This window comes from Xiphophorus couchianus, chromosome 11, assembly GCF_001444195.1.
Source record: "Xiphophorus couchianus chromosome 11, X_couchianus-1.0, whole genome shotgun sequence".
Lineage (NCBI taxonomy): Eukaryota > Metazoa > Chordata > Actinopteri > Cyprinodontiformes > Poeciliidae > Xiphophorus > Xiphophorus couchianus.
Genome location: NC_040238.1, coordinates 20,776,072 through 20,794,226, shown reverse-complemented (window position 1 = coordinate 20,794,226; position 18,155 = coordinate 20,776,072). Strand labels below are relative to the sequence as shown.

The 18,155-nt window shown below is 38.6% G+C and overlaps 1 protein-coding gene across 1 annotated transcript in view; it reads left to right on the top strand.

The window, feature by feature from the left end:
• The first annotated feature begins 909 nt into the window (after positions 1-909).
• ar (androgen receptor) overlaps positions 910-18,155 on the top strand; it is a 41,204-nt gene continuing 23,958 nt past the window's right edge. Inside the window, exons 1-3 of the mRNA XM_028031791.1 lie at positions 910-2,400; positions 8,312-8,463; positions 8,652-8,768. Coding sequence (XP_027887592.1) covers positions 1,271-2,400; positions 8,312-8,463; positions 8,652-8,768 — 1,399 coding nt within the window. The 5' untranslated portion in view covers positions 910-1,270. The remainder of the gene's footprint in view (positions 2,401-8,311; positions 8,464-8,651; positions 8,769-18,155) is intronic.

Genomic DNA, 18,155 nt, shown 5'->3' with positions numbered 1-18,155 from the left:
TAGACGTCCATACACCAGTGCCACATGTTCTGAGTAAAATAGCAGTTTTACTAGCATGAAATTCTTTTACACTACCAACCACTGAGACTAAGCTTTTGGCACATGCCTCACCGTCTGGGATTTATTTTCAAGCTTAACAGTGTTTCCTTTTTATTCTAGAGCAGCAGGACATCTTCATCTTTATTGGGCAAGTGTGGATTTATTTTGTGGACATTTTATTGTATTTTTATTGAATCTTCCTTGGCCTGCTCCCCTCTGATGTTGCCACAGCAGATTACCTGCCACCGTCTTACCTTACCAGTTTTTTATTGATCTTTGTTTTCACTGAAAAGCACCTCAATAAATGTAAATTAAACTCGCTTTATGGATCAATTATGATCAATTGATTGATTCTGGAACACAGAAGCAGCTCCTTTGTCTTCCCAGCTTCACCAGTGAAACAGCAAGTCTTTTACAGCAGCACAGCGATTATTCATCTACCTCATGACGCTGTAAATAAGCACAAGAGAATCTGATTATGGGATTTAGCTTCAGGGCACTAACATTTTAGTCATAACGTAAATTGTTATGGCAGTGGACACAGCAATATAAGTTGTGTCGAATTCTTACCATTAATAATAATAATAACCTTAATCATAATAACAATCTGAATATTTTAAATGTACAGTGCAGAGCACGCAAACAGTGTAAAGTCTGATCTTTGTTAAATCTGGAAAAAAAAAAACCTCATTAAATATATTTTTATATTTATAGTGTTTCGTAGACATCTTGCCAGAGATCTGAAGGGAATGTTTGCCATGAGCAAAACATCCAAATAAAGCTGGTGGCAGGTCATAAAAATGTGATGCACACATGAAAACGTGATGTAAAACAACTGCAGGCAGGGAGCATAATCGTAGATAATAGGACGCTTGTTTTGGGTAGTCTCGTGGAAACGCGTTTCAGAGTGTTAATTAATTACGGCGTAGCCTACGTTTATTAGTCTGCAAATTATGAATCATTCAGCGCCCTTGTTGGTCGTTCAATGAAAGAAAGTAACATATTTAGACCGTTTTCCTGCTGCTGACTTTAATCAAAGCGTATCCGAGTAACTCCGACTCTCACTTTAGGAGGAGTTTGCGACTCCTGTTGCTCTGTGAGACTTTTACCAAAACGCCTAGCACAAAGAGAGATCGGGCCGAGCTGCAGATAAACCGTTCCCGGGGACCAGCTGGGGGATTTTCTGTCGTGCAAAGTCCAGTCTCGTGGCCAAGCGAACTCTTTCTGGGAAATGAGCCAAACCAGCCGACAGTTATCTTGCAGCTCCGTATGGTCCGGGGTTAAGAAAATAAAGGCAGGCGACGCGGTGAGAGCTCTCGGCATGGCGCAAAAAACTGAGGAAAATCCAGACGGTTTCACGAAAAGCTGCGCAGGAAACGGCAGGTTTGACGAATCCGATAATAATGCCAGGAGCTGCGGGTCTGGGTGCGTTAATCCGCCAGCCCGTGACATGGAGGCGCGCTGCTGTCAGACAGCTGCTGCTCCTCAGGAGGAGTTGTTAAACGCTGACACCAGATCCTTTTCTGCGTGCGCCACAATCTCAGAGACAGCCAGAGAGCTGTGCAGAGCAGTGTCCGTTTCTTTGGGTCTCACCATGGAGTCCAGTGACATGAGCGACGTGGACGCCGCACTCCCCCCATGTGCGGCAAATGACCAAATCAGCGGAGAGTATTTTTTCGGGGTGGACGCCGCGGCTGTGAGCTGCCCCGATGCCCAGACCCAGATTACTTACAGGTGTCCCGACCGGGAAGAGCGACCTGTTCACGGCCAGAAGCCAGCCGTGAAGATGTATAAAAGTTCAGAGACGCCTGCGCATTTTCATCACCTCGCCTCCAGCCGGACGTCTGTGAACGCGCAAAACTTTACACCGTGCGAGGCTGAGGACACGGATCACCTGAACTCAGCCCGCGCTGTTTCATGCCCTTACGCCCCAGACCACTTAGCCCAGTACGCTCACACTTCGACGGCGGCGGCCAACGAGAGGCCATGCAGGGCGGCTTACAACCCTCAGGAAGGCGTGCGGGACTTTGTGGAAGCCCCGGAGAGCGACTCCGGCGGATATCAGCCGGACCAGTACAGCGTCAAAATCAAGTCCGAGGGAAACGATGGTTGGGGGTCTTTCTGGGGCGGCGGGTACACCTTCAACAAAAGGTACAACACTCAGTTCTGGGGGTCCAGGCAGTGCATGAACGCACACGAGTCTGGACCGAACGCGGCGTTCATATGTAATCCATACGAGGGGAGCGTGGTGCGCCCGGAGCAGTGGTATCCCGGCGGTATGCTGAGGACCCCCTATCCCAACTCCGGAGACATGAAGAGCCAAGTCGGTGAATGGCTGGATGTAGTCTACAACGATACCAGGTAATTCAGTTATAATTATAATAATAGTTATTATTATTGTAGGATAACTAAATAACTGGCTTTGTAAAAATTCTATTTTTTACAGTTTTTAAGTAATGTGTAAATATATTTATATATTTATATATATATATTTGAAGAGTGAAGTGGACTAGCTTTTTTTTCTTTCTTTGTTCTTTTTTTTTTTTTTTGTTCGCGCTTTGTGAGTAATCAGATCACCAAAAGTGATCCTATTCATCCTGAATCCCATTAAGGACCACGCCGTCTGAGCTGGTTTGTCGGTCTGTCAGGATGTAAAAAGAAGTACAAACTTTTCTAGACGTAAAAACAATCAGCAAAATAATAATAATAATAATAATAATAATAATAATAATAAAAGACAAGCTAGAGATTTTGAGTTCACTCTGACTTTACGGGCACCAAAAAAAAGTGCTATTCTTCAAGTCTCCAAATAATCACAGCAACTTTATTGGTCTGTCCTGTTATTCACGGCATATAGGACAATTAAAATAATTCCTGTGCTAATTGACAAAACGTCTGGTTAAGTCAGTTTTCAATGTAAACGCCAGATAAATAAATAAATACAAAAAAATTACAAGAGTCAAGAGTGTTTGAGTAATTCTTTATTTTATGTGATCCCAGCTCAACCATTTGGTTGCAATCAATCATATGTGCCCTTTAAAACCATGTACCCTAATCAACTTCTCTGGTGTTTCTGACTGACATTAAATGGCCACAAAAGAAAAAAAACTTCGAAAGCATCAAACCTATAATGAGATAAAAACATGTGTTTCATCTTAGCTAGCATCCTGTTTATTCCTTGTAGACAGCTGTTGTAGTTACATTCCTACTACACGTGTCTTTTTTTCATTAGAAACCAAATCATGTCCAAGTTTCTGAAAGGATTTTACAGCTCTCACTCAGCTCACGCAAATTAATTAGAAAACGTTGACCAGACAGACATTCAAGCTCATTATGAGATACATATTTGAGTAACATGAATGTGCCTTGAATTAAATTTATGAACAGAGTTAAAATCAGTCAGCATGGGATAAATGCTACTTTGCAATAAAAAAAAATACAAAACAAAAAAACCCAACAAAACAACAACAACAACAACAACAAAAAAAACACGTTTTTATTACCCAGGCGGTCTGTTTTAACATTTTTGGACCAAACAAATAGCTGATGGTGTAGTCTCATAACTCTCTTGCTTAGGTAAAAACCATTATAAACCTGCATGCTGATCGGCCACCAGCCCACTCAAACACCATTCACTCAAGTAGGAGAAGATAATAGCTTTGACGCAAAAATAATCACCAAAAAATGCTTTCCATAATATCATGAAGCTGTATTATTTTAAACATCACAAAACCAGTAATTTGACTCAATGCTTGGCGTTGTCGACGATGAAGGTTGTGATATGAACGCAAATAATTTTAATGTCCCGTTCTAATTTGCATGTGTGTGCTTAACTTACTCTTTCTATTTTCTGTTTCTTACAACGTATTTTCTTACTCGAATGACTGAAAGGAAAAATCTGTCGCTAATATGTTGTATATATTGGAGTTGTTTTGTTTAGATCTAAATTCTCTGAAGATTTGCACTCAAACTTGCATCCCTATGTTCTTTTATGACTTAGTTTGGTTTATAACGCCGAATGGACCTGGTGTGGGGATGTTGATTGACTCTAGTTATATATTACACAGCCGAGGGCTTTTCTCCAACTGTCTGAGTTCACTGAAGGTAATGACTCAGTGTGTGCACTCTCAGACTCCGTTTTTTCTCAGAAACCATGCATGTAGGTGCAACATGTTTTTGTAATTTGCCCTTTATTTTAATGTTTTGACTGTAGAGGGCGACAAGAAACATTCAACTGATCTCCCCACTCACACGGCCTTTTTTGTGCTTTTTTTTTTTTACAGTTTCCTTTTTAGACAACAAGGTCATCCTAGTTCACCAGACGGTGCTACGGTCTAGCGGCTTTATCCAGAAACCTGTTTACTGCAACACAGCTATTTCATGTGGTTAAACATTCAAATGAACAAGAAAATTCAGCAGACACCCTTAACTATTAATTAACATGTGCAGCGAGGATCTGCTGCTCATCTGTATAAAAGCTGCTCCCATCTGAACCTTTCCTCGCAGCAAATGGCTAAAAAACACACATCACGTCGCTTAAAAAAAAAGTTTCGTTTTAAACGAAAATGCCAAGTCAAAGAGAGTTAAGTTTATTTGCACGGGACATATGAGCAACAAGAAAGTTCAGAGTGCTTTGCAACATAAAAACAAAATACAGTAGCCAATTAGGAAACAAGCGAAACATAAAAAATCACATTTTGTCAAAAATGCTGTCATCAAATCATTAAGTGTATTGATCAACATTCTACTTGTTCTGAATCAAAGGCAACTCAGTTTTTCAGCAGTTTTCTCAAATTTGTTCCAGATTAGTCTTTTAGTGGGTTTCTTAGTATCTTTTGTAGCATGGTAGCATGCATCACATGGTATCATTTGCCGCTGGAATCATGACAGCAGGACTCGTGTAAGAATTAATAAACATGTTCCGTAAATTTAACTTGAAATCAAGGTGAGAATTCAGAGTGTGACTGCCAGGCCGCAATAAGTAAAAGTGCATGAAAAATATTAATGCTTTTGCAGGGCATGGGACCTAATGGTGGTCACTATAACAAATCATGGTAGCTGGTCAATGTAGAACAGCAGACCACGTCTCTAAAAGTTGGACAGAAGCAAAAAGCCTGAAATGGAAAGTGACAGTGTCACCTGGAGATGAGCAGCATAAATATTTGACGGGCAGCTGAGATGGTTTTTGTCTCACATAGCACTGATTGATGCTGCAAAATCACAATATGGTAACATTTACCATCACAGCTTTATATATGCTATAGTTTTATTCTTCTAAAATAGTAAAACTCAAATGATTTAATGATTTATTTATTTTTAAAAAGATAATAATTATTTTTTCTGGTTTTTATTAATCGATTCCCCAGGAGTCTGAATTCAAAGAAACATTTAAAGTTTTTTTACTTGCCTCAAAATCCAATATGGCTGCCATGTTTGAGACATGGCAATAGCTACAATAATAAACTGCGTTAATTTAAATTTCTGACCGTTTGTTTCTCCAGATTAAATCTTTTTGATAGATACGTTTGTTTGTACTTCTTTATATGGATCTGTTAGTGAGCACATTCAAATAAATAGCATGCAATGAAACACGCTGTTAGCTTGTTTTGCTAATAACGTTTAACTTGTGACTGAGCACAACTTTTAGCAAATTTACAGAGGTTTAAATTGTTCTTTTACCTAGTGCATGCAATGTAAGAATCCTTTCTTTCCCCCCACTGCAATCCATTTTACTGCTCTTTCTCAAACCTCTATCCTTATAGATTTTACAGGACCAGGCACTCACCTCCAGCAATCCGTTTCTGTAACCCAACACTGAGCATACTCTTTCTTCTTCTTGCCTTTTGTTGTCATGGGTCGGAGCCAACCAATAAGGCTCTCTATGGGGAGGGGTGAGGAATTAAAACGCAGAAAAACAGAGGTCAGAAATCTTCAGTAAAATGCATCTCTGCCTACGGTTGTCTGGATTGAAGTCTGTTTGCTGGCACAGTTACAAGGTACTTAAATCTGCTAAAGCAGAATCTGCAAGAAAAGAGGACCTAAGCGAACAGGTTTAACCCAGGCTGGCAGGATGTTGAGGTTTTTGAGGAGAAAGATGCAGAAAGGGCAGAATTTTGGTGCAAGAATCATTAGGTCTAAATGCAGAAAGTTTTGAGGGAGAGAGAGAGAGCATGGCAGGCTTGCAAGCAAGCAGGATGTTTTTAAGTGTGTGAGAAAAGCAGCAAATTTTTTTCGCCAAGTTGAAGGTATTGTACTCGTAGATCACAAAAGTATTTTTTTAAATTATAAAAGTAAAAGTTATTGTGATTTTTTTTTTAATCAGCTCAAAACTACAATAAATATATGAAATATATTAACAACAAAGCAGTCTGATTTTTGTAGAAAATGGATCTTTAATCCAAAGTAGATGCAAACTTAAAAGTCTCTGGTATATTTGCATATCTAAAAGAAAATCAAACAATTTCAAAATGTTTGTTTTGTTAATTCTTTTCTTATTTCTTACCAGTATATGGGTCACTGTTTTGCTATATTTTGAAAAGTTAAACAAAAAGGAGCACAAAAGTATGGCTGTGTACAAATGTCACTGGTTGTTTGTGGTCCTATTTAAAATGATAAAATTATTGTATAACCTCCATTGTTGGTATTAGGATAATTGTAATTTATAACAGTTTTGAGCTATTAGTTTTAAAAAGCACCCATCTTGCAAGCCTCAGTCAGGGCTTGCACACATTTCTTTTAGTTTTGAATTGCAGTCTGGAGCCGAACAAAATCATTCCGGGTGGCGCAAATGGTCCCAGGGAGGCACTGTGAACACTCCTGCCTTACAGTGAAAATAAGAACTTCTGCTTGTTAATTTCAAAATTTCCATTCTTTATCCATACACACATGTAGCTCCACACAAATCCCACTGATTCTCCAACTTGCAGTGGGAACATGGTACAGACCCGAGAGCTAAGGAGCCATTTCACTTTAAACCTGTTTTTCTTTTACTATTCTTCCTTTTACGTCTCTTTTGAAAATAATTAAGTTAGTAATTGTTGTATTTATTTTATTTTCAGTAGTACCAGAGGTAAACCAAATACCTCCAGAAGTTGTGGCAGTACTTGGGTGACATGCATGAGAACCATGGCAAATCAGTATGTCAAACATGCATAAATAACATGGAGGTGGTCATAAACATCATACTCTGATGCATAAACCAAAAGGAATCTGTGCATGCATTTAGACTTTTAGTCTTCGGAATCAGTGCAATGTGTTTAATGGAGGAAAAGTTCAAAGGGGTTTCGTAGAGCTGAGCCACTTTCCTTCCTGAATCGGTCCCAAACTATCCCTGCATGCTTGTAAATCTAGGAACTGTCTCAGATACTCCCTCCTTACTTCAAAGTCAGCATTAAGAGATTCTGCTGGATGCCGGTGGTTTTCTTTCATACGTATACATATAAATATATAATACGTATATATACTGTACATATAAACATTAACAACATTAAGACAACGCCTATGTTTGTGAGAGAATTCCTGCTTTTTTATTAAAAGTTCGAAGCATGTCTGATTAGTCATGGCAGCTTCCTGTTTACAAACAACAAAGCACCATGTGGTTTGCGTCATCCTGGATCATCCCATTGCACAGTCTTTAAGCTTTCATCCTCTGACTGGGATGTGCGCGTGGTTAATAAAAAGGCCGATTTACAAGCCTGAGAACTCTTCAAAAACAGCAAAATCTCCCTCTCTACATATTGAGAGCAAATTTATTCCATCCAAATGGTTGCTAAATGACGTCTCCTGCCATTTCCTGCAAATTGGGACGCTTCATCCTTGTCACCTTTAAACCGAACCTTCGTATCTATCCAGTACGTCACCGAGGAAACATTGTGTCTGAGGCTCCTTTGTTATCTCTTCTCTCAAGGCTGCAGCCGGCCCAACTTAACCCACATCTCATCCCACAGCCACAGCATGGGCGCTCCATGCTTTTTCCACACCATGCTCTGCTCAAATCTATATAAGTTGCACCTTGTTTGTGGTTAGACATTGGGAATTATATTAGGTGTTTTGTGGTGCTGAGCTTTAGGCCTAATTTGTCCGCAGTGGGTGATACTTTCACAAGAAAAAAAGGATACAAACCGAACATGGAGTTTTAACACAAGAGAAGAAAAAGAAAATGATTCCACTTACAATAAAAAAAATCTGTAAAAGAAGTAAAGTCACGTGTTTGCTTGTCTGAAGATCACCATCCGATGTACACACGTTTGTTTCATCTCATGTTTGACTGCAGGTTTGAGGCTGGCAGAGAGCACATGTTCCCCATGGAGTTCTTCTTCCCTCCCCAGAGAACGTGCCTGATTTGCTCAGATGAGGCATCTGGCTGCCATTATGGTGCGCTCACATGTGGCAGCTGCAAGGTTTTCTTTAAAAGAGCTGCAGAAGGTAAATTAGAAGTTCCAACTTGGATTTACAGTTTGGTGCCGGTGCTTGAAAACGCTCCACGTATTTATTGCTTGAGTTTCTTTCTGTTTTTGACAATGGAAGCACTTAGTAGTTAAATGAGGTTTTTTTTTCATTGGATCATGTTTCACTGGCTCAAATAACCCATGATTTGCCTTTGTATCAAATAGGTAAGCAGAAATACTTGTGTGCAAGCAAAAACGACTGCACCATTGACAAGCTAAGAAGAAAGAACTGCCCCTCTTGTCGACTGAAGAAGTGCTTTGAAGCTGGGATGACTCTTGGAGGTAGGGCAGATTGTTTTAAGATGTCTTTTCATTAATATGATTACATGACCTACTAGTGAATAAGTAGGAATATAGCCTGTATACGTTGCCATGCAAAATTATTCACACCTCTTGGACACATTTCAATACATTCTAGTCACAAACATCTGATATTTTTGGGGATGGGACTTTCTTATGATAGAGTAGAGTGTTTCTATGAAATGGAATGAAAGTGATTCATGGTTTTCCCAATATGTCAATAACAAAAATCTCAAAAGGGTGGCGCACATAGTTAAGCCCTCTCGAGAATCAACAGGTTGTAGAACCGCGTCTTGCTGCAGTTTGCGCTGCTGGTCTGTTGGGTAAACTCAGTCAGACTGTTTCTGAATATATATTTCCACAGATTCTTTGCAGTAGATTCCCAGTTGGATTAAGTTTCAACAGTTTGACTTTTGGGCCTACATAACTATTAGGTTTTCAGCTGTGGTCTATAACACATTTAGAGTGTTTCATTACCTAACCCTGCTTCAAATCCTTTTGAATACACTTTGTATGAACATTTATCAACGCATACATTAAGTGTTAAAGTTTACAGAGGTTTACTCAGTAGTGAAAATATACTGTACACACTTCACCTAAGATATACGTCAAACTAATTATGTGCACACACACTTGTATACAGACACACACAGACCTGTATCATCTTGCCAAACAAAAAATCTGCGCTTATCGGTCACTTGACGCCACTTCATTCACCAACAGCCAATCACTGTTGGATGCCAGCTCTGCTTTACCATTGGGAAGTTTTTATGAAGTGTTCCCAAAATATTTTTCTTGGGAAATGGTTCAAAAGGGATGTCCGAAGTGCACACTCCCCTGTTTAAAATGGCACGTTTTTGTGGTGTAAAAAAATAGGATTTTTAGTAATAATGTAAAACGCCATTTTGCACATGTCTGACATTTATCTTGTACAATTCAAGCGAAACACAAAGAAAATCCCTCATGAAGAAGAATGTAAAAACAGAAAAAAAAGTTGCTGCATCTTGGTTGCAGTTTCACTTTTCAGTCTTCTTTGGTGCACAGCTTGCATTGCTTGGAAGAAAATCAGTGCAACATCAATAAAAGTTTAACTGTTTTTGTCTTGTCAGGATATTCCTGGCATTTACTCATTTGCATCCCTTAGAGTGAGTCGTAGTTTGCAGAAAGATCACAGATGATTAAATAAATGTCATTGTACAAAGATGTACTTTAATCAGGATTAAGGTACAGAAAATTGTATCCATACCATCCAACTTGGCAAAGACAGTAATCAATGATTACATAAAATCTAAAACAGTAACATTACAAAAACTGGATGTTTCTCCAAAAATGAACCAAAAGATGAGATAAAAATGATAACTATTCAGGATTTTATGAATTAGTGAAGTGAAATCACTTGAAAACACCTTTAGACAACAGATGTCACTACTATCTGACAGATTTGGAGAACCTTATCGGTATGGAACTGAATCAAAAGTTGCTTCAGTCCAATACAAGTTAAAGGACGTGTACAGTCATGCTGTCCGGTTGTTATAGTTTTTTCTTCCTCGAAGCAGATGTATTTGTTTTCCAGTTGAATTGTACTGAATAAATGTCACATCATAATTTGAAAATCTTTTCGAATTATTCCTCATGGTCTCGTGTTCTCTGTCACAAAAGTCTGGCGTTTTACAGGAGAACTATTGTATGTCGGAAATCAGAGGCGGTCCTAGCCTGTTTGGTGCTCTGGGCAAACAACCCCACCGGCCCACATCCCGAAACTTAAACTTTTTGCTATGTTTTTCACATTGAGAGTAAAGTTTTGTTTTTGTTTTTTTAACCAAAAACAACTTTCCAACATATTCACCTGTCTACAGTGACCAAATGGCTGCCTGTCCATGTAGGTAGCCATTTGGACACACTCATTCATTTGAATCCCGTTGTGCTAAGACCCTCCAACGGTCTTAGCACAACACTCAGTAGGAACACAGCAAATGTCACGGTCGGTCAGTAAGCGTGACGGGGGTTGTCCCATCAGGCTGTCAGTTTTCAAAACCGCACAAAGCAATCCCTCATAAAAGCTCACATGGGGCCAGTGTGACCCGACTGGACCACGCACAATGTAGAACAGTTGTGGGGTCTAAATTACCCCATCTGTAAAGACCACGAGTCTTAAGAAATGTCTAAGTTTTCTGCTAGTATCATTTGATAAATCTTTGGAACTGATTGAATAATTTTTTGACAATTTGTTTCATAGTTTTGGGCTATAGCTGTACATTCGTTGCTACACTGACCCTGCTCTTAATATACCTATTCTAACTCCCTCACCCATCACCAAACACTCTAGCACATACAGTATGTTTCTGCTCTTAAACTCTCCTGATTTGTGTTGATTGTGTTGGTGGCATAAAATTCCACCAACTACTTTATGTATCGCTGGAAACAAATATTTCTACACACTATATAAAAATGCACAAACTTTTTTTCTCCTCACCATCTGAATATTTCCTGCTTTATGTTAGTAAAGCTCACCAAAATTATTCCAGTTTGCTTTTTTTTTACATTCAAAAGTTCACATTTGGTAGAATTGCCTTTTAGACTGCAAGGCATGAGTTGAGGATTTTGGGTATCCCTCTCAAAGACTCAAATTTTGCCTTGCTCACACCAAGATCAGGACATGATGATGGACTCTTAAAACATTGACTTTGTTGTCCTTAAATGACTTTGTGACTAATTTGCTGTGATGCGTAAGGTCATTGTTCCTTTGGAAGACCCATTTGTGCTCAGGTTTTAACTTCTTGGCTGATGTCTTGACCAGTTGTTTCAATATTTCCTTGTAATGTTCTTTTCTGTATTTATGAAATCCACCAAACCCTGCAAAACATAACACATGGTTCTGGCACTCTGTACTTCACAGTTGGGATGGTGAACTCAACCTTGCAAGCGTCCCCCTTTTTAAAGGTGGAAATATGAGATGAAAAATAATGGTCATTTTACTCCACCTCTTCAGTCTGAGTTTCACCATAACACAGGACCGGCACCATAAGTTATGGCTTTTGTTCCCAAGAGCGTTTGCAAGATATATTCAGCTTTTTATGTTGCTTTTGGAGTGATGACTTCCTCCTCTTTGAGTGACTTTTCATTCCATGTCAGACCAAGATTTGTGTCACTAATTTTAAACAAGGACACTATCTTACCAGCTTTCGCCAGTATCTTCTCAAGGTGTTTTGCTTTTGTTCTAGTGACAATACACACACACACTTTTTGCACCAAAATACACTCATCCCTGGGGAACAAAACATGCCTTCTTTTCAACAGTTTGATGGCTGGATTATTTGTTTGACAATATACAATAATTTAAATCTTTCCATCATGCCACACAAGAAAGAAATTTGTTCCCATAAAATAAATCACAAGTCAGCACAAATATTTTTAATTAACATGTTGAAGCTTACAGAGTCCGAAGATAATGACCTGGGATATACCAAGCTGTTTAAAGGCAAACGATTTGTAGTGTATGCAAACTTATGAAGTAAAAAAAAAAGAGAAAAAGGTTAAAAATTCACTTTCTTTGCATTTTTGCATTTGCCAAATAGAAATTAATTGTGATAATTTTAACTGACCAACAACAAATTAAGCTTAGGCTGATGAAAAAAGATGATTCTTTTAAATGATGATTTGCTGGGTTTTTTTCTTGCTAGTTAGAGGTTTAAAGGGGGGAATGGCATTATGGAAAATTAACTTTTTTGATATCATGTTGTTATGTTATTCCCTCATCAAAAAGCATACCTATAGTTTAACACTCTAGGTATTTCATGCACAATGACAGAATGCATATTTCTTTCATGCATGCTTGAGAAATCCTTTAATCTTCCATGACAACTGTTTGGGGGTGCCTAAACGCTTGCTTTCATACAGTGTTGTCTATTTTATCAAAGCTCCACCTTGGAGCTGCAGTCTCCAAGCTGAGCTTCCACCTTCTCTCCTTGGCTCCTCCCCTGCACCTTCCCCACTTAGCTCCTCCAGACTAGTGGCAGCAGCAATTAGCAAACACTTAAAGACCTGAGAATTTTCTGAGATTATCATACAAGCTACTTCTCCGCCCAACGTTCTTAAGAACGGTTGGAAATGGCATAATGGAAAAGCATTGATGTGATCAGACAGAGTAGGACCTACTTAAAGAAACAGAGGCCCAATTTCATGCTGTCAAATTATGAAGTAAAATTTTTTTTCATGTTATGTTTGATATATACAGCATTTTTATAACAAATGAAGATAAGATGGCTAAAAGAAATTGCACTTTGTGTCTGGGAAATACATAATATCGCCCTGATAAATAATCAAAATGAAACAATAGAATGAATCTACTATCTTCACAATAATAAAAAATAAGTTCTAATTGATTAAAATACAAATTTCTAAAAACAAACAAACAAAAAAAAAACACAGCCATGCTGGGAACCATATAGCTTTAAGGGTTTGGTGAATATAAAGCATGCCCATTTCTCTATTCGTGAAGACACACAGCTCACGCTAAAAATCTACAGAGTCTTCACCACCTAACCAACTGTCCACACATTATAAATAGAAATTTCTAAAAAGTGCTGTGAGGACTTTATCAGAGGCTGCGCAGTAGTTCCTAAATGAACAAAGACCACTACAGAAAAAGTGAAGTCCTAAAAGTGAAACTATTAGTGGTTTTCCAAGACCAAGTACTTTTTTTCTCTACACTGCACATCACCACTGGTTCTCTTCAATTGGAGCATCATCACAATAGGGGATGTTACTGATAATCAAGCCCCTGGCTGAGCTGCCATGCAATTTAGACCTCTTCCATTCACTTCTCCTTACTGTGACCCAGACCTGTTCGTCAAATTAGGCTGCAAAGATTGACATGTAGTGGACTAATTTTGGTCTTGTGTTCAATTTTCACTCTCTCCCATTTTCTCATTCTGCTAACTGGGAAAATTGTGCTGAAGGCACAAAGCTGACACGAGACATGTGAATTAAAGCTGCAGACATGTTGGTAATTTCGCCACCAGTCACTGACAAACCCCGCGGAGGGAAAATGTGATCTAATGCTGTGATTGTAGTAAAAAGGCGGCCCTTTTCCAGTTGTGGCTTAAAAGATCCTTTCACTTATGTTCTCATCATGGACGAATAATTGACTTCTAGCATTTTACGGGGAAATATATGGATCTGACATGTGGAAGTGGCAGAAATTAGGCATAATTTTTTGGACTTTAAATGCTTTGTAGGAAAATGAGTTCTGATTTAATAACTTGGAAGGTTATTAACTTAAAATAAAATCCCAGATCTGTTATGTGGCTTCACTCAGTGAATTCTGCTCTGATTTTAAAATGCGATCATATCAGTGAGAGCTCTGTGCGGTTTTAAAGCTCTGGGTATGTGCAGGGAGAATCTCTGAATAATTTAACATGATGGCCATCAGTTTTAGACTGAAGCAGTAATTTTATCAGAGTCTTGCTGAAGCTTTGAGGAGTTATTTCTAAAAACGTTTGCTTTGAGAATTTTTATTACACCAACAAACTACAGCAAACCAGCGTGGTCATGTCTGCAGAACTTTAAAACCAGCTGAAGTACAAAGGATTTATACTTTTTCAGCATGTTCATGTGAACAACAAACTGTCACAAGCGTTAACATGCATTGGCATTCAACCCCATTCACTTCTGAGTAAAATCCAGTGAAACCAATTGCTTTTGGAAGGCCCCTATTTAGTAAATAGATCCACTTGTGTGTAACGGGTCCCTAATAAATACAGCTATTCTGCGAAGCCCTCAGAGGTTTGGCCTTTATAGAAAAGTGGAAAAAAGGAAGTCACTATTGAAAAAAAAACATACAAGTCTAATTTCTTGTTTTTCACAAGCGTTGGTGGAGGTTCACCTTCCAGGAAGACAGGGGAAGGATTGGAAAGGTTTAGATCAAGGGATTTTCATTTGTTAGAATGGTCCATGCAGACAAAGTTCTGACCTGAATCCAATTGGCAATGTGGCAAGATTTAAAGGTGACCTATTATGCTTCCTTCAACAGGTTAAGATAGGTCCATAGGCTATGCAGAATATGTTCATTACATTATTATTTATTTTTTGTTGCATAAACTCATTTTCAGATAATGAGATCTTAGTCTGCTCAGTTCTGCCTCTTTTGAGTTCTTTTCAGGATGACCTGTTGTAGGGCCTGTTCTCACTTTAAGTCCAGTTAAGCTGCTGCTGGCCGCACCTCCCAAACAAAATGTTTGAAAATGGCTGCAAATAGATCTGCAATGAGACAACAGTCATTTGAAACCAAACATGTTTGGATTCTGTACCAAAGACGTACAGAATCCAAAGTATATCTTTGGTTTCTGTGGTTTCTGAATGGCAAGTCAACAACAAAACACTTTTCCAGCAGCCATTGTATAGCACATACAGCGGTAAAACCAGCTGACCAAATAGCAGCTCAGCTAGGGTTACTAAGTAACAACACAGTGTGACTTAACAATTGGGAGGTTTTTGAAACAGCAAATTTTCCAAATACCAAAAACATTAACGCATTGCCAATAAACATTGGGGTGTTTTTTTCAAGCACTTTGACTGTTTTTAGAAGCAGTTGAGACCCAAATGGAAGAAGAAAATTGTGTAAAATGTGAATTTTGCATAATAGGCCCCCTTTTAAATCTGATGTTTACATATGGTATCCATCCGGTCTGTCTGGGTGGGCGTTGTTTCAAAAGAAGTAATCGTCTCTAGATGTGCAGTGCTGGTAGAGATCCCAGAATATTTCCACAGTTCTATAAAGTATTAACTCAGTTGAATAAAAACACATTTTCATTTTTATTATCATTGTTTAATGTCATTTTTGCTTCAGCTTGACAATTATCTGCAACCTCATATTGGCTTATAAAATAGTTTTTATCTAAGAAAATACATAGAAATTTGTTGTTAGAATGGGACAAAGTATGAAGAAAGTTGAAGAAGTGCTATCCTGGAAAACAAAATCTCTTAAGATCTCCACATCAAACTTTAAAACTTACTGGCTGCTGATTCACATCACATTTTCAAGTTATCAAGCAACACAAGGTGACTTTTGCCTCAAAGTTTTCTGTGCAGTGGTTGACAAACTTCACTATCCTGTCAAGATTTTCCAGTCAGGCTGCTGTAAATGTTTTTTATTGTTCAAAAAAAATAAATAAAATGTGTGATGTTAAATAATGAAATAGTTATAAATGTGTTCTTTGCAGCTACTGTACAGGAGTTACTTGCCGTTTTTGGTTTTACTCCAAAATCATGAGATTCTTAGATCTTCTCCAGAAATGGTTACAGGACGGGTGGACGGTGTTTTTATTTTTTAGTGCGTCTGTTTGTGTTTGTTAATTTACAGAGCCCCTAAATCCCAGTCTGGTTTAACTCTGTGGGCCTAACATTTATTAGCTCTTAGCATGCCTTACTGCATGATCGCTGAGAGTGTGGGTTACCTTTTATAGGCCTGGTTTTAGCATTATACTCTGTCTTTTTGATCCCATCTCAGGGTGGACTTTGAAGAGAATGTAGGACTGTTCATTGTGAGGGAAAAAGTGTGTTAGTGTCAATATTTGTTTTTATTTTATTTAGTTTTTTTTAATATCTGTTTTAAATTTGTTGGTTTGAGCAAGAGTGCAATTAGAGGGTCTGCTTCCTTGCTCCTGTTCCCAGAGCTCCATGCTCTCTTTTAGAGCGCACACTGCTTTCCAAGACAAAATGCAACGTAGCAACAGCCCTCCGCTTTGTTTTCAAAGCCCTCTTGTAACTGTCCCATTTATTTATTTGTTTCCATTATGCCCTCTAATCCTTGAAGACAACGTACATGTGACACCCCCTGTCATGGAGACATCTGCACTCAATATAAAAGCAACATGTCAAAGCAATTTACTGTCATCATAGACGGTGTCTTACATTTGAGAAATAACCAAAAGCCGTCCAGCTAAAGGAAGATAAATCAGGAGCAATATTAAAAGACCCTCCCGCTGGAAATGTACAGCAGATGTTGGAGCTGGCAACAAGTTGTTCAACCATCAATGATGCAGGAGGAAAAACTCTGAACTTGACAAGAAGAATCACTTTGTGGCAGTATGAAACTTGGATTGTGGGAGTTTTTTTTTTCTTCTTTTAAGTGCAACTGTTACTCTCCTATGTGGCTTTTTGACTGAATGAAGTGAGTGGGGTTCCAGTTTGCTAGATAAACATGACAGATGTTAATCTGAAGAAGAAGAAGAAAAAAAACAGAGGCCTTCTGAAAGGAGAAAGGGGGTAAGTTGGATTAAACGTCTGCTGGCAGGTCTGGAAAGTTTTTGCTTTGCATTCCTTCAAACTCAAGATAATGTTGCAAAATAAAAATTATGAGGTGGAAAATTATTTATCCTATAAAAGCAAAGTACGTTAATGCATCATTTTGATGTCAGCACAAGGCAGGGCTTTTTCTTCTTAAAATGTAGCAAAGGTGAAGTGAAAGTAAGACATCAGGTAAAGTCTACAGTATGCTCACCTCTTGGTATAAATTGGTGCAAAGAATTAGCAGAATCCGGCCTTCAGGTGGACCTTCAACCAGAGATGGTTCACCAGACAAAATTAACTTTCTCTCACCTTCCTGTCTTAATCCCGAGATCTAAGTCCTATGGAAAACCTGTGGGGTGAACTAAAGGGAAAAGAATGTCGGACAGGACTCTGGATGATCTAAAGCAGGGGTGTCCAAAGTGTAGTCTGGATGCCATTTGAGGCCCTCGGAAGAATTGTTTTTTGCGGCCTGCAACTGCAAATCATAAATCGGCATGAATTTTGCTTGCGCAGGAGGCAGGTAGAAACTTGAAAAGAATTCTGTCGAAATGTTCAATAAATCCAAGGCTTTCAAATAGATGCATAAAAGTCTTCTTAAAACCTGGCCGAAGAAAGAAAGCCTTTTTAAAAATAAAGAGTACAAAGAGCGACCTACGCCCTTTCATGTTGCTGACAACGCAGTAAAACGTGTGAAATTAAGTAGTTTCTGCATATTTAGTGAAATCAGAAATGTACTGTTTTGTGCGCTGTGCGTGCTTTTCTCTTGACAATTTTGGCTTGTGTGGCAAAGAGTTTGAACTAAAGAGATTGTGTAAAGGTGAAAGGTCAAAGATCTGTCTCTCTGCCTGCTTCTTATGAACTGCAATCAAAGGAGATTGGGGCGTTAGAACAGTTAAAGAAGAACTTCTTGACATGAATTATCAGATTTTTGTGTGAAATTACCCAACTGCAGTAACATATGAATTTATTTTAAAATATTTTACACAACTTTACCAACATCCATTTTCAATGAGTCGGAAGAACATAATTAAACTGCATTTTCTGCCCATTTTTAGAAGCTAACGATAAGATTATTTTTGT